At 43.3% G+C, this 20,683-nt stretch overlaps 1 protein-coding gene across 1 annotated transcript in view; it reads right to left on the bottom strand.

Annotated features, from left to right (window-relative positions):
• Positions 1 to 20,683, bottom strand: part of stambpl1 (STAM binding protein-like 1) — a 65,932-nt gene that overhangs the window by 1,151 nt on the left and 44,098 nt on the right. The window contains exons 6-10 of the mRNA XM_080205500.1: positions 18,769 to 19,126; positions 14,683 to 14,807; positions 9,727 to 9,864; positions 7,192 to 7,304; positions 3,025 to 3,124 (exon numbers count right to left, since the gene is read on the bottom strand). Coding sequence (XP_080061626.1) covers positions 3,025 to 3,124; positions 7,192 to 7,304; positions 9,727 to 9,864; positions 14,683 to 14,807; positions 18,769 to 19,126 — 834 coding nt within the window. The remainder of the gene's footprint in view (positions 1 to 3,024; positions 3,125 to 7,191; positions 7,305 to 9,726; positions 9,865 to 14,682; positions 14,808 to 18,768; positions 19,127 to 20,683) is intronic.

The raw sequence follows: 20,683 nt of genomic DNA, 5'->3' as shown, positions 1-20,683 counted from the left end.
TTTCTCAGTTGCAATTCTTACAGCGATGAATTACTACCTTTTTATTTGTGATTAGAAAGCAGTTGTATTTAGATGAAATCAGCAAAGTGATGAAGTCATCAACAGCGTGACCAAGCAGCACTCACACACAGCAATAATCTGCTCACTGACACTCAGTTTGGGTTCCACCTGGGTTACTCAGCTCTTGAATTTATTACAAACGTGGACATTTTGGTAATTATGCCAAATACATGATGGACACCTGCCCCACAAGGATTTGCATATCTAACAGTTATTAATACTTACATTTAGTCAGAGAACCTATGAACTTTTTAAATTCAGTACTATCTATTGTAAAGCTCATATCATAAGCAGTGCAAGATTATTTTTTAAACCTGTGGTAATTAAAATATTTGGCCCCACATTTATGACCTTCCCAGCCTATCAGTTAGTTTGCCATTACGCTTTTGTCCTTTCTGCCTGATTATTTGACAACATGACAAAAGAGTTAAGCATGTTCTGCTATGACATGCCCTTAAGAATGATCATCATTTGGTTAAGTTAGCAGAAAGCGAGTTGCATTGTGGAACTGTACCTTTTTCAGGAACCAATGTCTTCAGAAAAAGGGAAGCATTGATAGACAAAAGGGCATACTCAAAATTGAAGTTCATTTCTTTAAACGTATGGCTTGACACACGGGAGCTATTTTTTAAAAATTAATTTACAGGATGTGGGTTTCGCTGGCTAGGACAGCATTTATTGCCCATCCGTAGTTGCCCTTCAGAAGGTGATGGTGAGCTGCCTTCTTGAATGGAGGTGTAGGTACACCCACAGCGCTCTTAGAGAAGGAATTCCAGGATTTTGACCCAATGACAGTGAAGGAACAATGATATGTTTCCAATCAGGATGGTGAGTGGCTTGGAGGGGAACTTGCAAGTGACGTTGCTCCTGTTCTTTTAGGTGGTAGTGATCATGGGTTTGAAAGGTGCTGTCTAAGGGACATTGGTGAGTTTCTGCACTGCACGTGGCTACCAATGTTCATCGGTGGTCGAGAATTGAATATTTGTGGAAAGTGTAGCAATTAAGCAGTCTGCTTTGGCCTGGATGGTGTCAATGTTCTTCAGTGGCGGCATGGTGGTAGAGTGGTTAGCACTGCTGCCTCACAGCGCCAAGGTCCCAGGTTCAATTCTGACCTTGGGTCATTGTCTGTTTGAAGTTTGCACATTTCCCCAGACTCTGTTTGGGTTTCCTCTGGATGCTCTGGTTTCCTCCCCCAGTCCAAAGATGCATGGGTTCGGTGGATTGACCATGTTAAATTGTCCCCTAGTATTGGGGGGTCTAGCTAGGATAAGGGCGTGGAGTTATGGGAATAGAACTGAGTGGGATTGTGGTTGGTGCAGACACCATGGGCTGAATGGCCTCCTTCTGCTCTCTTGGATGCTATGATTCAGTGTAATGAAGTTGCACTCATCCAGGCAATTAGACAGTATTCCATTACACTCCCATCTTGTGCCTTTTACTTGGTGGACAAATTCTGGGGAGTCAGAAGGCGAGTTGCTCACCAAAGGATTCCTAGCCTTCAAGTTGCTCCAATAGCCATGGCTAGTTCAATTCAGTTTCTGACAATCCCCAGGATCTTGATAGTGATGGATTCAGTGATGGTAATGCCATTGAATATCATTCTCTTGTTGGAGATGGTCATTGCCTGACACTTGCATGGCACAAATCTTACTTGTCACTTGTCAGCCAAAGCCTGGATATTGTCCAGGTCTTGCTGCATTTGAACATGGGGTGCTTCAGTATCTGAGTCGTCACAAATGGTGCAGTCATCAGCAAACATCCCCACTTCTGACCTTATGATTGAAGGAAAGTCATTGGTGAAGCAGCTGATGATGGTTGGGCCTAGGACACTACCCTGAGGAACTTCTGCAGTGATGTCCTGGTGTGGATGTGCCGGCATTGGACTGGGGTAAACACAGTAAAAAGTCTGACAACACCAGGTTTAAGTCTAACCGATTTATTTGATAGTAAACTCACAAGCTTTCGAGGTTACCCTCTTTGTCAGGTGAATGGAGAGTTCTGGCCTCAGACAGAGCATATAAAGCACAGACAGTTTACAGATTACTGATTAGAATGCGAATCTTTACACCTGACCTGCTGTTCAAGTCCTAAAGTGGCCGACAATGTGAGTTAGGTGTAAAGATTTGCATTCTAATCAGTAATCTGTAAACTGTCTGTGCTTTATATGCTCTGTCTGAGGCCAGAACTCTCCATTCACCTGACGAAGAGGGAAACCTCGAAAGCTTGTGAGTTTAGCATCAAATAAATCAGTTGGACTTAAACCTGGTGTTGTCAGACTTTTTACTGTGATGTCCTGGAGCAGAGATGATTGATCTCCAACCATCACAACCACCTTCCTTTGTGCCAGGTATTACCCCAACCAGTAAAGGATTTTCCTTCTGATTCCCATTGACTCCAGTTTTGCTAGGACTCCTCAGTGCCAAACTCGGTCAATTGCTGCCTTGATGTCAAGGGCAGTTACTCTCACCTTACCTCTTGCCCATGTTTGAACCAAGGCTGTAATGAGGTCAGGAGTTGAGTGACCTTGATAGAACCGAAACTGAGCATCCATGAGCAGGTTATTGCTGAGTAAGTGCCGCTTGACAACACCTTCCATCACTTTACTAATGATTGAGAGTAGATTGGCGATAACAGGCTGGATTGGATTTGTCCTGTTTCATGGTACAGCACATTCTTGGGCAATTTTTCACATTGTTGAATAGATGCCAGTGCTGTAGCTGAATTGGAACAGCTTGGATTTCGCTACAGCCAGTGTAAAACCTAATCATAGATGTCATAGGACCGTGACCCCTATTTCTTGTTTCATGCTACACTGCACAATTTGGATAACTTCACATTGAAATAAATTGAATCGGTGACTACAAAACTGACATTTAACTTGTTTCTCTTCAAAAAAATTAGCTTGCATCATTTTGATCTCAATTCAAGAAATGGTAACTGAATCTAATAATACAGTAAACATACTTGATATAGTGCCGGTTCCTTGGAATGTGGGTGAAACCCTTTCTTTCGACAGGTGGACACTTCTTGGATCCCTGCAGGAGTCAGCCGGAAGGCTCCAGTTCTGGAAAATATCAAATGTTAAAATTGATGTCGTCATTCAAAGCCAAATAAGTGGAATGCAGAGGTGTGGCATAATTCAGGTTATTAATACAAGCATTCTTCAATTGTCTGTAAAACAAATTTACACAAATTCCCAGTGTGGAATTTAAAAAATATAGATATCTGTAATTCCAGCAGCAGCTCTCTTGTCTTGCTAAATGGCTTTGTTCAAGCTTACGCCTGCAATTGTCATCGTTGCTTCATCCCAAGGAATAATGATTAAATACGAATGGCCTCCTTCTGGGCCAAATGGCCTCCTTCTGCACAGTGCTGATTCAATGACTCTATACTTCTGTGGACAGGGACAGGGCACGGGTTTCCTGTGTGTCCTCCTCTTTCCTCCCATTGTCATGGACATGTGGGTTAGGTGGATTGGCCATGCTAATTTGTCCCTTTAGTGTCCCAAGTGTGGGTTGGCAGAGAAGATACGTGGGGTTAGGGAGATAGGGCCTGGATAAAATGCTCTTTTGGAGAATCAATGCAGACTCGATGAGTCAAACAGCATCCTTCTGCGATGTAGGAATTCCACGAGTCACCTTGGAACTCACTGCCGGACCATAGTTACCTGCTTATCCTACAGCACAGTGAAGATCAATAAACCAGAAGGAATAAAAATCCAAATTTTAGAATCTCCTCATTTGCTTATACTCAATGTTATTGGAAGTAGCCTACAGTTACATCTATTATTTGTGAGGTGGGGTGGCGGGGGGAGGAGAGAGACAGAAAGGAAATTCTGACTCACATTGTTTTAAAGATAAGGGAAAACCCAAGGAGCGTGGTTTATGCTCAAAATATTCGTCCAACGTTTACATAAAAGTCACACGTTAGTTGGAAAATAAGAATCTAACTAGGGTAAAGAAATAAGGGGGATCTGGGAGTACAAAAACGTAAATCATTAAAGGTAACAACACAGGTTAATAAGCAGCCAAAAAAGTATGAAGGTTTCTTTCTACAGAGGTAGAATTGAAAACTAAAGTAATGCTAAACTTGAGGGGAGGTGGTGGCGCAGTGGTACTGGCATTGGACTAGTAATCCAGAGACCCAGGGCAAGATCTGGGGACCCAGGTTCTAATCCCAGATGGTGACCCTTGAATTCAATCAAAATCTGGATTACAAATCTGATGATGACCATGAAATTATTGTCGATTGACATTAAAAACCCATCTGGTTCAATAGTGCCCCTTGAACGGCACAGTGGTTAGCATTGCTGCCTCATAGCGCCAGGGACCTGGGTTCAATTCTGGCCTTGGGGGTGACTGCCATGTCTGTGTGGATTTCCTCTGGGTGCTCTGGTTTCCTCCCACAGTCCAAAGATGTGCAGATTAGGTGGATTGGCCATGGCAAATTGCCCCTTAGTGTCCCAGGATGTGTAGGGTAGAGGGATTAGCAGGTAAGCGTATGGAGTTACGGGGATCAGGCCTGGGTGGGTTTGTTACCAGTGTGGACTCAATGGGCCAAATGGCCTCCTTCTGCCCTGTAGGCATTCTTAGGATTTTAGGGAAGGAAATTTGCCATCCTTACGTGAACTCTCAGATATATATTACCAGAATTTGGACGGTGCAGAGAAGATTTACAAGATAATACCAGAAACTATGGATAAGATAGAGGTCTTTCAGTCACGCTGATGTGGACAGAGATTTCACCAGCCCCAACATGGAGAAACAAGGTGGAAAATTCCAGCCAGTGCTTCCGCTTCTGGGAAAGTGCAAAACTAAAGGCCTTCAATTTAAGATAGTCACCAAAAAATCCAATAGGGAGTCAAGAAGAAACTTTGTCACTTCCATAAGAGGTGGAGAAGGAGACAGACTTTAAAAACAGAGACATTATAGGAAAATTGTAAGTTCATTGTTTGATAAGAAACTGTTGTTAGGGAGTGTCTTCAAATTGCTGTACATTAGAAAAGTGAATTGTTTTCCAGTAAGTGACTGTACTTTAATTTAACTGAGAAGCACCAGGAATAAGGGAAACTTAGGACCAATATAATAAGGCAATATATGAAATCCAAAGCAGAATAAGGTTAATCTAAAATAAATAAAGCTAAGACATGGCTGGGCAGCTCAGTTGAGTGACGACGTGTCCTCTATCATGTGCAAAGTCACAGGTGCTATCAGTGTTCTAGATGACCTTGTGTTGCAAGAGGTGTTGCCAGCTGCAGAAACTTGAGCTCCGGGTTTGAAAGCTCAGGCGGCGGCTGAAGTCACTGCGGCATGTCTGTCAGGCAGAGAGCTACGTGGATAGCACGTTCAGGGAAGTGGTCTCACTGCAGCTTAAGGGCCTGGAGGCAGAAAGGGAATGAGTGACCACCAGGCAGTCCTCGACAGCTGGTGCAGGAGTCCCCTGGGGTTCCCCTTGGTTTTCCATTTTGGAAGCTGGTTTCTCGGTGGAGTGCAGCCAGTGCCAGGTTTCTGGCACCCTGAGCGGCTAGGCTGTACAGAAGGGGAGGAAAAAAGAAAGGAAAAGCAATAAATGCAGGGGATTCATTAAGTAGGGAAACAGACAGGCATTTCTGAGACCGCAGTCCTGACTTCAGGATGCTGAGTTGCCTCCCTGGTGCAAGGGTCAAGGATGTCACAGAGCAGATGCAGGACATGGGAGAGGGTGAACAGTCAGAGATCATGGTCCACACTGGTCCTTTACAAACCTTCCTCCAGCCTGAAAAATACCTGAAGACCATTGCTTTGCTTCCTATTATTCAGCCAATTTGTTATCCACATTGCTACTGTCCCCTTTGTTTTATGAGCTTTAACTTTGCTCACACGTGTGTGTGCGCTGAACGCCTTTTGAAAGTTCATGTACACCACATCAACAGTTGGCTGAATGGCCTATTTCTGCACAGTGAGCTTTCAAATGATTCTCGATTGAAGCATAAACATTGGTCTGGACTGGGATGGGCTGAATGGCCTGTTTCTGTGCCTTATATTCTACATAATTACAAATCTATTTGTTATGATTTTAAAAAAACATTCCTGCCCTAACACCTCCACAGCACTGCAGAGGATATCACTGACAGGAAACAGAGGACTATTTTTTGACGCTGTTACATTCATTTCAATGGGAGGGTCACGACCTTGAACTACACTGAGTCCCAACTGAGGTCTGATAGACCAGGGAACATGTGCCATTGGTTGGCCATCTGTAAATTTGGCCAGAAGATTGAATACCACTGGAATCGAGTAATTACAGAAAACCAAGCGAGGGATCATTTCACAAATCCTCTTCACTGACAGGAGCCTTGGCTGCCAACACTACACCTCAGAAACCTGGGACCTGGCCACCACTGTTCAACTGTATTTATCAGTAAGTCATGATTGAGAGAACTTGCATCTATATGGTGCTTTTCATGATCTGAGGATGATCCAAAAAAGCACTTCTTGAATTGTATTCAGTATGGTAACAAGGGAAATGCCACAGCACACAGCAAAATCCCAGAAGCGACAATGTGATAGAGGCCAAATAACTCTGCTTTAGCGATATTAGTGCAGGGATACATATTGTCCAGGACACTGAACATCCTTTCCAAATTAGTGCCACGAATGTTTGACATCCAGCTGAGAGGCAGGACAGGACCTTGGTTTAATATGTCATCCAAGAACAACATCTCCAACAGGGCAGCATCCCTCTAACACTGCACAGCTCCGACACTGTACACATATCACTGACATGGGACTACACAATCTTCTGCCTCAGAAGCAGAGTGCAACCAATGAGAGCCACATCCGACACAGTGCCGCATAACCCAAATTTCCTGCAGGCAAGGCTCCCTCCACGGGAACAGTACAAGCACAGCCTCGGAGAATGACCCTTTGCTGTCTGGTACAAATCTGATCATTCCTTTCCAAATCATGCCATATTGTTTCCAAAATGCAATATTAGAACCATCAGATGTTTGATTAGTGCAAGCATAAACAAAGAAACAAGAATGTTCACCTGCCTGTTAGCTTTACACGTATTACACATGTGACACAATACATTGATAATGTATATCACAATTTAAATTTGCATTGCTCACGCAGAATAAAACCAACTCACTCATTGTGTTTAGGAGCACAAACGATTGCAATGGACTCCGGCAACATCAGCTGGTAAGAGCAGTGAGTATGGAGATCCACACTTGATAGAAATGCAGTCTGTGTTGGATGAGTCTGGAAAGACACATCATCCTTAAAAATACCATTCTTTAGTGCAAAGGTCATACATAAATCTTTGTAATCATATGTATTCATTTCTCCTCTCCTTCCATACAGTCACCTTATTTATCTTGTTTTTATTCATTCATGGGCATCACTGGCTGGCCAGCACTTATTGCCCATCCCTAACTGCCCTTGTGCAGAGGGCAGTTGAGAGTCAACCACATTGCTGTGGCTCTGGAGTCACATGTAGGCCAGACTAGGTAAGGACGGCAGATTTCCTTCCCTAAAGGACATTAGTGAACCAGATGGGCCAGATTGGTAGGACATTGGCTGGGATCTTCTGGTCCTGCTCACCACTGGGATCTTCCAGCCTTGCCGAAACTCAATGGACTTTTATCCGGCTCACCTCATCCCCCACTATGGGTCTGTAAAATCTCCTGAGAATATCTCATCAAACAGTACATTCGATTGGTGCACCAAGAGTTGCATTTGACCCCTGATTATAAGAAAGTGTTGCTACAGTCATACAGAGTCTGAGCGAGACCATATCTGGCATATTGAGTACTGTTTTGACCTCTTTATAAAAGGATATCGCATTAGAAGCTGCTCAGAAAACGTTCATTCAACTGATTACTGGAATGAAAGGGTTATCGTATTTGAAGGTTAAACCACTACCCATTAGAGTTTAAGGGAATGAGAGGTGATCTTATTGAAACACAAAGATCCTGAGGGGACCGGACAGGGTAAACGCTGAGAGGATGTATCCCCTTGTGGGGAAGCCATAACTAGGTGATAGTTTAAAAATTAGAGATCCTCCTTTTAAGACAGAGATAAGGATTGTTTTTTCTCTCAAATAGTCATTAGTCTGTGGAATTCTCTTCGGCAGAGAGCAGTGAAGGCTGGGACATTGAATATATTCAAGGCTGAGTTTGGCAGATTATTGAGCAAACAGGCATGTGGAGTAGAGACCATAATCAGATCAGCCATGATCCTATTGAATGGTGGCACAGGCTCAAGGGGCCAAATGGCCTACTTCTGCTCTTAAACAGAAGTAATGAGGTGACTTACCAAACACAGCAAATGATTAGATACAGGGAGCAGAAGTTTCCACCCCTGACATAAAAGTTCATGATACATTTGTTGTAGGTTGAGGCTGGTCCATCTCACTTCATGAGAGGACAAGTTTCCCTACTTCTTCAATGTGCTTGCGTCACAAGGTCTTCTTAGGTTCCCCTTGGCGGGTAGACTAAAAACACAACTAACTCCAGCAGTTCCTCTGTGAAACCAGTTACTGGCAGGTGTACAACAACACCCATGTAGTTTGGGTTCCCTCTTCTCTGGCCATGTCCCTCATTTGGTCAACCCGCTGTTGGCCGTTTGATATTAGAACTCACTTTGTGCTCCCAATCCGTGATTAAAGCAGCTCTGGGTAATAAGTGGCAATGTTTAACTGAGCTATTAGGCTTCCAAGATTTGGTTTCAGCCCAGATCTCTGGGAGAGTGACATGCTACCCTCACATGAGGGTATCTTAGGAAGAATAGTTTTGGTCTTTTATTCATTTCCAACATATCATTCTCTATTCTACAGAATAATTGTTTTCACAAGAGTCATCAACTTCATTCCTGGGTAAGCAGACAACATGGCTAAGGCAAGAAAAAGGTGTTTTGCTCTCTTCAACACCTCCCAAGCTACTACCTTATCTTTTTCTTATCACTGTCATCCACATCTCATATCTTTTTCCCTCCATCATTCACCCATTAGGTTAGTTCTTATATACATACCATTACCTTGCCAGATCTAGCCCATAATATCTTCCATTGTCACCATAAAAGTAACCTTTTAAGACGTAGATTTGAATAACACAGTATGGTGGCACAGTGGTTAGCACTACTGCTTCACAGCACCAGGGACCCAGGTTCAATTCCCTTCTTGTGTCTGTGCAGGTTTCCTCCCACAGTCCAAAAGATGTGTGGGTTAGCCTTGGCCATGCTAAATTCTTCCTCAGTGTACCTGAACAGGCACCAGAGTACGACTGCTAAGGGATTTTCACAGTAACTTCATTGCAGCGTTAATGTAAGCCTACTTGTGGCAGTAATAAACTAAATTTTAAAATAGATAAAAGAGTCTGCCTGGTTAGACTGCTCAAAGTTTACGAAGCCCAAACGTATACATCAACCAAAAGAAAGAAATTGAACCATGATCTCTTGCTTGAGAATACTGGACTTAATTCAAAAACAGCGTCCCCTTAAATTATATGTAATCACTTAATACATTTTATTAGTGTGATACTAGTGTACAGATACATCCCTTGCCAAACATTCCTTATTTACTTTAGATAAATGGATTAAACACCCAAACAGTAATATCCCACAGCGTGAATGAAAAGCCCACTCCCTTTCTCACACAGTCAGGAGATTCACTTTATTAACTTACATGGATCCAGCCGAGAGTGATGAGGTCATGTTGTTCCTGAATAGTAAACAGTTCCTCTTCATTCTCAGTGTCACAGTAATCTGGTCCCCCAGACTGTTTGGGTATTATCACGTGTGTAATTATAAACTCATCATGTGTCTGCAAACAGAATGACAAAGAATTACAAGAATTAGCATTGCAATTTCTTTTATATGTCGGTTAGTGTCATGACAAAATCAGATAGAAAGCAAGCAGTTGTACTTCAAAAGTTACAACTGTCCACTGTATTTATTTTAATGCGAGGTTTCAGTCTGCACGAATGTAACAAATATGCAGTGTGTTGAAGTGTGTTGACTCTAAAAGGGATGTCAAATCCATTCCTTGGACAAAATTCAAGCAAGTACTTTAGATGAAAATCTGATTAATTGCTGACCGTTATTGGTAAACGTGGATGTAAGGGCAGAGTGAATACAACATGTTTGATTGGTGTTTATAAATAACCCTCAAGCCCATTCCTATGACAGGTTTAGTATGGTGATCATTTCCGCTTTGACAGCACAGATTTCGGAGACAGCAGGAAGATGATTAGGACAATGCCCAAGACGACCTGAGGAACATCCCCCAAGCCCACCCCCATCATCAAGAGTATTTTTTAGATGGCAGAATCAGAATACACGTTACTGACAAAACATCTAAAGGGGACGATATTTATACAGTAAGTACGTTCAAAGATTCCCAGAGTCATTGGAGTTTAGAGGGCTGAGGGGTGATCTTATAGAGACATATAAGATAATGAAGGGTAGAGGCAGAGAGATTCTTTCCACTTAGAAAGGAAACAAGAACTAGAGGACACAGCCTCAAAATAAAGGGGGAGTCAGTTTAGAAGAGTTGAGGAGGAACTTCTTCTCTGAGGGTGGTGAATCTCTGGAATTCTCTGCCCATTGAAGTGGTGGAGGTTACCTCATCGAATATGTTTAAGTCACAGGTAGATAGATTTCTGATCAAAAAGGGAATTGAGGGTTATGGGGAGCAGGTGGGTAAGTAGAACTGAACCACTTTCAGATCAACCATAATCTTATTGAATGGCGGGGCAGGCTCGAGGGGCTAGATGGCCTACTCCTGCTCCTATTTCTTACGTTCTTAGTTCAAACAAGACAAAGTCACAGAGAGCTAGTTTGGAAGAAACAGAAAGATTGTTGCACTAGTGATAAATCAGTACTCTCAGCTGGATTTTTCAAACATTTTTACTCCATCCTTAAAGTTACAAAGCCAACAGGTTTATTTGGTATCACGAGCTTCAGGGCACTGCTCCTTCATCACTCACCTGATGGAGGAGCATCGCTCTGAAAGCTCGTGATTTCAAATAAAGTTGCTGGATTTAACCTGGTGTTGTGAGACTACTTACTGTGTCCACCCCAATCCAAACCGGCATCTCCACATCATTATGAAGCCAATTCTCAGAATGGACCAGGCAAACCCAAATCCATTCCTTGCTTGCTCCTAAAGTCAAATTCAAAATCCAACTGAATCCAATTCAAGGTCTCCGTAAGGGAGACACATAAAGATCCAAGCTGACAAGATGAGGCACTGCACCGCAGTCTGGGCTTGATCTGATGCTTGACCCGAGCCAAAAACAGCTGGTTTTGGCTGCCTGTATGCTGACGCTGGGGCAGGTTGGTGACTGGTGCCCCTGAACTGACATCTCTACCACTACTTCCAGCTCTCTCTGATAACAGAGTTAGACTCGCCAACAAACGGATGTATTGATTGGTTAACAGTTGTAGACAGACAGCCATCCAGTCAGGCACACCTGCCCTGGAATTCAAAATCTTTGCTGCTTTTTATTTATACTAAATAACACATGTTGCCAGTTAATAGGAAGAGAAATTTACACTTAAATCATTCCAGCCATCCCGGATTGCTTTATAGCTAACGTGATACCTTTGAAATATAGTCACTGTTGCAAGTTAGGTAATGTGACAGCCAATTAACCTGCAATTAGATCCCATAAACAACAATTAAATACATGACCAGATAACCTGGTTTTGGCACAAGAGGAAAAGAAAGGTTTTTATTTATACAACATTGTTTCATCACCACCAGAAGTTGAGGCACAGTGGTTAGCCAGGGACCTGGCATCGATTCCCGGCTCAGGTCACTATCTGTGTAGAATTTGCATGTTCTACCCGTTTCTGTGTGGGTTTCCTCCGGGTGCTCCGGTTTCCTCCCACAGTCTGAAAACGAACAGGTTAGGTGAATTCGTCACCTTAAATTCTCCCTCAATGTACCCGAACAGGTGCTGGTGTGTGGAGACTAGGGGTTTTTCACAGTAACTTCATTGCAGTGTTAATGTAAGCCTACTTGTGACTAATAAGTAAACTTGAAAAAAACTTTACAGTCAGTGATGTACTTCTGAAGTGTAGTCATTGTTATTAAGTAGGAAATGCAGCAGTAAATTTACACACAGCAAACTCTCAAAAATGGCAAAGTGATAATGATCAATTGATATGATCTTCTGCGATGTTAAAGGAGGGATAAATATTGGTCAGGACATGAAGATTGCTTGCCTGGTTCTCCTTCAACACAGTGCTATGGGATCATTAACACCCTCCAAGTGGTAACATCTCATCCAGAAAATGCCACCTCCAACAGTGCAGCACTCTCTCAGTACTGCCTTGGAGCATCAGCCTTAAACTTTGTCCAGGATACGAGGAGAATTCCCCTGCTCTTTTGCTGAGTAATGCCAGGGATCTTTTACATCCAGCTGAGGGGCCTAATGAGACCTTGAGTTAAGGTCTCATCTAAAAGACAGCAGCTCTGACAGTGCCGTACTCCACTGTATGGAAGTGCCAGCTTATGTTGTGTGTTCAAGCCTCTGAAGTTGGGCTTGAAAGTTTATTTATTAGTGTCACAGTAGGCTTACGTTAACACTGCAATGAAGTAACTATGAAAATCCCCTAGTCACCAGGGGCCACAGGGGTTGCTTGAAGCCATGACCCTTCAGACTCAGGGGTCAGAATGCTGCTACTAAAACATGACACTCTCTCTAATGTCTTCAGTCAATATCACAATGGTTAGTTACACACAATCAAGTGGGTTCGAGTGCTTGCAATTCTGCTATTGACATTTTAAAAGTTCTGGATAATTGACACTTTTATTGGGCTACGATAAAAAATAAATTTTTGTAAGAACGTGAAAGGTTATCAATAAATGAATGTTTTTTAAAGTTTTTTTTAAGCAATTCCTTTCATCACTATAGGATTCATTGCTTCTATACAGTGTATAATGCTGAATGGACATTAAGTGCCATAGCTTAGCATCAGGAGTACGAGGGATCATAAGGGTCATTTGGACACCATCTTATGGCATTAGGGTAGCATGAGAAGGGGCCACAAGGGTTGCTTCTGGGGAATAAGTTGACATGGGCAGCTTGAGGAAGACCTTTTTAAAGGTTTCCTCATGTAGGCTAAGGCTCAAAACACTTCTGAAGTGCTATGGGACACAATTCTTTGAGAACTCAGCCCGATTCCATGAAAACCCAGCCCAATTCCATTACTACTAGAGGATTAAGTCATGTTTCTCCCTGCAATGGAGCTGACTAGACTCACCCTTTTGAATCAGCCCACACTCTTGAAAGAAACTCCCAAAAATCAGCAACTCCAGGAACACAGTCAGAAATCCTGGGCCAAAATTTTACCCGCCCACCTGCCATGGGAATTGGAGCGGGAGAGGGGTGAACCACGGAAAGGTCCATTGACCTCCGATGGGATTTTATTGTTTCAGGATGAACAAGGTCATAAAATGACAGTAGGACTAGGGGGCACAGCCTCAAGATAAAGGGGAGGCGGTTTAGAACGGAGTTGAGGAGGAACTTCTTCACTCAAAGGGTGGTGAATCTCTGGAATTCTCTGCCCGTTGAAGTGGTGGAGGCTGCCTCGCTAAATATTTTTAAGAAGCGGGTTGATGGGTTTTTGATAAGAGAAGGGATTAAGGGTTATGGGGAGAGGGCGGGAAAGTGGAACTGAGCCACAACAGATCAGCCATGATCTTATTGAATGGCGGGGCAGGCTCGAAGGGCTAGATGGCCTACTCCTGCTCCTATTTCTTATGTTCTTATGTTCTAAAATCCTGGCTCTGGAAGCAGATCCCAGCTGCTATTTTTAAAGAGCTCGTGACTTGGCAAAGATCCCTATAAAGACGGGAAAACACCAGAAATGTTATTCTTGATTTTTTTCCACGGGGCTGGATGGGGAGATTCCGTCTGTCTCTCCCTGGTAAGTACTGGCAACGAGTATATGAAAAATATCGACTTTGTATTTCAGCAAAAGATACAAAGGCAAGGTAGAGGCTGCACGGTGGCACAGTGGTTAGCACTGCTGCTTCACAGTGCCAAGGACCCAGGTTCAATTCTGGCCTCGAGTCATTGTCTGTGTGGAGTCTGCACATTCTCCCTGTATCTGCGTGAGCTTCCTCTGGTTGCTCCGGTTTCCTCCCACAGTTCAAAGATGTGCGGGTTAGGTTGATTGACCATGAGAAATTGCCCTTAATGTCAGGAGGATGAGACTGTTGTCGGTGCAAGTTCGATGAGCTAAATGGCATCCGTTTGCACTACAGGAATTGTATGATTTTCAGGCCTAACCTAAGCTTATTTTCTGAAAGTTACTTTTCTGCCGCGTGCCTGTCACTTCCTTTATCTTGAAGTACGTCTACCATTTGACAAACACAAATCTTTGGTGGAAGCCACCTGGGAAATGGGAGCGTAAGCCTGGGAAACAGGAGGTAGTGATGGCTGATAAAGATTAATGCAGCATTGCCGTACAGCCACAGCGCTTACAGAGTAAAGCAAAATAAAACCTAGACTGAACAACATTGCCAACACTGGATCCACAGCTGACAATTAAAACAAACTTCAGAGGTGTCCGACTAGAGGAAAGAAGGGAACGTGAAAATGCTTTTTCTTCTTCTTCTGCAGCTTACCAGCTTTCCACTCAGAATTCCACAAGTTTCTATTCCTCGTGCTGTGTTAGCGTCCGCCTGCATCAAAAACTTTTGGCAAAGGTTTTTAGGGAGGACAACTTGTTGAAGGCCGTCGACACACTGTCCTGTAAAACATGGTTAAGTAGAAATCAGCTATATTCCAGCCAGGAAATGATCAGTCCCAAAGTTAGAACAGGCATCTTAGAAGATTTGGCATTTAATTGTCAGAAATCACATGGAATCAAGTTTATTTGATCCAGTTTATGCAAGGATGTCATAAGGGTAACCAGATGGGTTTTTATGTTTATTTATAACGGCCATCATTTTTAATGACTTTTAATTCCAGATTTTTTTTATTGAGTTCAAACTTCACCATTTGCTGTGGTGGGATTCAAACCCAGATGCCCAGAAGAATAGCCCGAGACTCTGGATTACTAGTCCAGTGACAATACCACTACACTACAGCCTCCCCATACAATGCAAATAACATAACACTTACACTACGGGGATTCAGTGCAGATAACCATTATGAGTTCAGAAGTTTGGTCAGTTTAATGAAGAGCTCAGCACAAAGTTGTACCTCCCCCCCCAACCTGAGGGCACAGTCAGAGAGTACTGCTTGAGTTTAAACCAATGTCATTGCCTCCATATGTCATCAACTGCACTCTGCAAACACTGTGGGAAATCAAAATGTGTTGCACACGTACTCTTAACATCATCCTCCTCCTTCTGGTCGCCTCACTATAGGAAGGACGTAGAAGCTATTGAGAGGGTACAGAGGAGATTTACAAGGATGTTGCCTGGATTGGGAGGCATGCCTTATGAAGACAGGTTGAGGGAGCTGGGACTCTTCTCCCTGGAGAGACGAAGGTTGAGAGGCGACCTGATAGAAGTTTATAAAATGTTGAGAGGAATAGATAGGGTGGATTCTCAGAGGCTATTTCCCTGGGTTGAAATGGTTGCTACGAGAGGACACAGATTTAAGGTGCGGGGAGGAAAGTACAGAAGTGATGTTAGGGGTAAGTTTTTCACTCAGAGGGTGGTGAGTGAATGGAATCGGCTGCCGTCAGTGGTGGTGGAGGCGAACTCGCTGGGGTCTTTTAAAAGACTTCTGGATGAGTATATGGGATTTAATGGGATTGGGGGTTATAGATAGGTCTATAGATTGGTAGGTATTGATGTGATTGGCGCAACTCGTGGGCCGAAGGGCCTGTTTGTGCTGTAGTGTTCTATGTTCAACTTGCCACCAAGTTTTACATCATCAGCAAACTTGGAGATATTATTTTTGGTTCCCTCATCCAAATCATTGATGTATATTGTGAGTAGCTGGGGCCCCAGTCACTGATCCCTATGGGACCCAACTAGTCACCACTTGCCACTCAGAAAAGGACCTACTTATTCCTCCATTTCCTCAACAGGCACAGTTGAGGAAAGCATCATCTCTCTACTGTTCAGAACAACCTATTAATGTTAATGTTGATCAAACACACCACTGGTGAGGTCGTGCAAGGATGAAAACGGCAGAGGTTACCTACCACCGGTGTAAAGAAAAATACACCGGAGGTTTACCATCAACTGTTTCCAGAGCGATGACCTCCAGGCCATCTGACCTATTAATAGTGACTGACTTACTGATTACTGTTCATGATGAATTCTTGGGGATGTTCAATTTAAGGGTGGGGAGGGGTAATGTTATGCATTTGCATTGATTCTTATTGACTTATTGAGCTCTGCTGTATTAACATATTCACTGGAAGTGGTGTTGTAAGTTCCTAGCATGGGAAACAGGCAGAGAAGCAGCTGCCATACAAGAGAATGCACATCTACAAATAAAGATCCATTATTTTAAACCCCTCATGCACCTTAGTGTCATTCTCCAATAGACCACAATGGTCAATTAAAAATATTTCTTAAAAGGCCTGGAATTAACAGCTTTCCCATGTTCCATTGAATGGAAATGCCGGGACAAAAGAGAAATCAGCACTTAGGCGACAGTTAAGGAACTTGGGGAAATGAATACTGATGTCTCGAGAAGTGTACATATTACATAGGAGGAGGTGCTGGAAGTCTTAAAGTGCATCAAGGGAGATAAATCCCCAGGACCTGATGAAGTGTATCCCAGGACATTGTAGGAGGCTAGGGAGGAAATTGTGGGTCCCCTAGCAGAGATATTTGAATCACCGGTAGCCATAGGTGAGGTACCTGAAGACTGGAGGGTGGCAAATGTTGTGCTTTTGTTTAAAAAAGGCTGCAGGGAAAAGCCTGGGAACTACAGGCCAGCGAGCCTCACATCTGTGGTTGGTAAATTGTTGGAAGGTATTTTGAGAGACAGGATCTACAGGCATTTAGAGATGAAAGGACTGATTAGGGACAGTCAGCATGGTTCTGTGAGTGGAAAATCATGTCTCACAAATTTGATTGAGTTTTTTTGAAGGGGTAGTCAAGAAGGTAGATGAGGGCAGTGCAGTTGATGTTGTCTACATGGACTTTAGCAAGGCTTTTGACAAGGTTGCTGCATAAGGTTAAATCTCTCAGGATCCAGAGTGAGGTTGCCAAATGGATACAAAATTGGCTTGATGACAGAAGTCAGAAGGTGGTTGTAGAGTTATTTTTCAAACTGGAGGCTTGTGACCAGCGGTGTGCTCCGGGGATCAGTGCTGGGTCTAATGTTATTTGTCATTAATATTAATGATTTGGATAAGAATTTAGTAGGCATGGTCAGTAAGTCTGCATATGACACCAAGGTTGGTGGCATAGTGGACAGTGAAGTATATCAAGTATATCAAGGATTGCAACGGGGTCTTGTTCAATTGGGCCAATAGGCTGACGAATGGCAGATGGAGTTTAATTTAGTTAAGTGTGACATGATGCATTTTGGTAGACTGAACCAGGGCAGGACCTAGTTAATGGTAGGGTGTTGGTGAGAGTCATAGAGCAAAGAGATCTAGGGGTACAGGTTCGTAGCTCCCTGAAAGTGGAATCACAGTGGACAGAGTGGTGAAGAAGGCATTCAGCATGCTTGGTTTCATTGGTCAGAACATTGAATACAGGAGTTGGGACAATTTGTTGAAATTGTACAAGACATTGGTAAGGCCACACTTGGAATATTGTGTACAGTTTTGGTCACCCTGTTACAGAAGGGATATTATTAAACTAGAAAGAGTGCAGAAAAGATTTACTAGGATGTTACCTGGACTTGATGGTTTGAGCTATAAGGAGAGGTTGGATAGACTGGGGTTTTTTTCTCTGGAGCATAGAAGGCTGAGGGGTGATCTTATAAAGATCTATAAAATAATGAGGGGCGCAGATAAGGCAACTAGTCAATATCCTTTTGCAAAGATAAGGGAGTCTAAAACTAGAGGGCATAGGTTTAAGGTGAGAGGGGAAAGATACAGAAGGGTCCAGAGGGGCAATTTTTTCCACACAGAGGATGGTGAGTGTCTGGAATAAGCTGCAGAGATAGTAGTAGAAGCAGGTACAATTTTGTCTTTTAAAAAGCGTTTAGACAGTTATATGGATAAGATAAGGATATGGGCCAAATGCAGACAATTAGGACTAGCTTAGAGCTCTAAAAAAAGGGACAGCATGGACAAGTTGGGCCAAAGGGTCTGTTTCCATGCTGGAAAGCTCTATGACTGTATCCTCCAAGGAAAGATCTGGTCTTTGATTATTATTGTTGGGCAAAAATACAGAAGAAAGGCAGGTGAATGAAGTTAGGAAACAAATCAACCATGATCCAACTGAATGTCAGGACAACCTCCCTAAGCAAGGGTAAAGGATCAGGGTAGCCAATGAGGTAAAGACAAGATGTGATTTTTCAAAGCCATCTCAGCCTTTTGACTAAGATGAAGTGTCAGATCACGCCTGTGGGTGGTGCAATGCCTCAGCCTGTCAGCTTGGAACATATTTGATTGAGCCCAAGATGGGATGTTGTGTCTCGTCTAGTCAGCTTGGATCTGGTTTGTCTCTCATGTGGGGACCATGATTGAAATTAATTTGAATTGGCTTTGTTGATTAGAAATAAAGTACTGAAAAAAGGGCCTCAATGAGCTGAGTTCAAGCCCGTATTCTCGTTCTATTCCTTACGTGCAACGGTGCTCTGAGGTTTAAGGGATCTGTCCACTGGAGGGCACCATCCCGGTTGGACATCATTTGGTGACTGGCCAGCAGCGTTCACCGCGCGCCAGGGAGGGATGGGAGGCTCAGTCTTTTCACGGGCAGCAGCAGTGCAGGTTAACATCCCTCCGTCACTCTGTTCCGACACTCTCAGCTTTAGCTCCTTCTGTTTCTCTTTGAGAAAATCTTGCCGTTTCAGTTGCTCTTCGAAGAAGTGGAACTGTTGCACCTCCAGCTGCTGCTGCCGAATCCTGGCCACACGTAACTTTTCCTCCTCGATCAACTTGTTTTGTTGCTGTCTTTCCAAGTCAACATCCTTAGCTTTGCTCTGTAAAGAAGAAACATTTTGTTTGTTTCTTCGATTACAGAACGCTCCAGCAGAACTGAAAACATGGCAAGTTCCCAACCATTGCCTGTTAATCAAGAGGGTGGTGCGTGTATGCAATGAGCTACCAGAGAAAGTGGTTGAGGCAGGTTAAATAGCAACATTTAAAAAGCATTTGGATGGGAAAGAATTAGAGGGTTACGGACCAAACGTGGGCAATTGGGACTAGCGAGGAGAGCATACCATGGGCAGTTGTTTGGGCCAAAGGCCTATTGAATTGCTTTATGACTCTATAACCGCAAATGTAAGATAGTCCAGATAAATCTTATTTTCAGACAAGGGGGAATCAATCGAACATGGTTTACCCTGGGCACACATCTGGATCTTCTCTCACTATGTGCTTTAACAAGGACATGACCAGAGTGATCAGTGACCTCTGTAAAACACAATCCAAAAACAGAACAGAACTAGAAATCTGAATATTTTCAAAGTGAGATCTGAATATTTTCAGAAATCTGAATATTTTCAAAGTGGAATTTTTACAGGGATGTGGTGTACACCACATCCCTGTAAAAATTCCACTTTGAAAATATTCAGAAAGCACCCAGAAACACAGGCTGATATTTAGCTTATGGGACTCACAAACGTCACTCAGTAGAAAGATTACTGGAAACACCCTCTGCGACCATTATTTTTAGAAAGACCATCAGAAATATTTCACTGTCGTGTTTCATTTTTCAACTGATATTGGGATCACAATGCTGCTGCCATATACTTGACCCTGGACAGACGGATAAATTAAGTCATCCTACATTGTTAGATTGGAAAAGCCTCTTGCACCTGGTCTGTTCACAGGCAATTGGGTATTTAAACGCTCGAGATGTGATAGCCTAATAGATTACAGTGATTTATTATTAAGCCACAGCGACACAATTTCTGTTCCGAATTAGCTGACGTCAGTAATTCGGGTCGCGAATTGTACCACTGTGGCTTAATTGGGATGCAAGAGGTCTCGATGCCCTTGAGCTAGCGCAGGGGGGAATTATCCAAGAACCTTGCTGCTGATCGTTATATTGATTAGGCACCGCAGATGTACAGACACAGGGCAAGGACGTGGTCAGGCTGTCACTGGGAGATGATAGAGTTCGATAATGGCCTGTCTGATCCAGCTCAAGCAAGTGTCTCTCTGGAGGCCTCCCCGTCTCTCCTGTCCTCTGGCTATGGGGATCTCATGCATAGTAAGTTTAGAATGTCTGCATCCAGTCTCTGGTTAGAACTGCAAGTAACACTAAATTCAAATTAGTTGGCAGTGCTGCTCTGGAGATGCGCTTGGCGTTTGCCCGTGCTGCACTCTGTGCCCGCCCGTGCTGTATAGGATCTGAGATAGCTTGATGCTTCAAATGGGAACAGTTCAAAGTCCTCAGGATCATCTTGATGAATGCAGAAAGAAAAAGAGAAGTTTCAACATCAGCTGCTCCGCCATCACAAATGGCATTTGGGTGAAAAACCGGAAAGGATGCTTATGGAGCCACAACGCAGGGTAAGTCCATGCATATAGAG

Source organism: Carcharhinus amblyrhynchos, chromosome 17, assembly GCF_965287045.1.
Source record: "Carcharhinus amblyrhynchos chromosome 17, sCarAmb.v2.hapA, whole genome shotgun sequence".
Lineage (NCBI taxonomy): Eukaryota > Metazoa > Chordata > Chondrichthyes > Carcharhiniformes > Carcharhinidae > Carcharhinus > Carcharhinus amblyrhynchos.
Note: the sequence above shows the minus strand (reverse complement) of the source record. Positions and strands in the feature narration are given on the sequence as shown.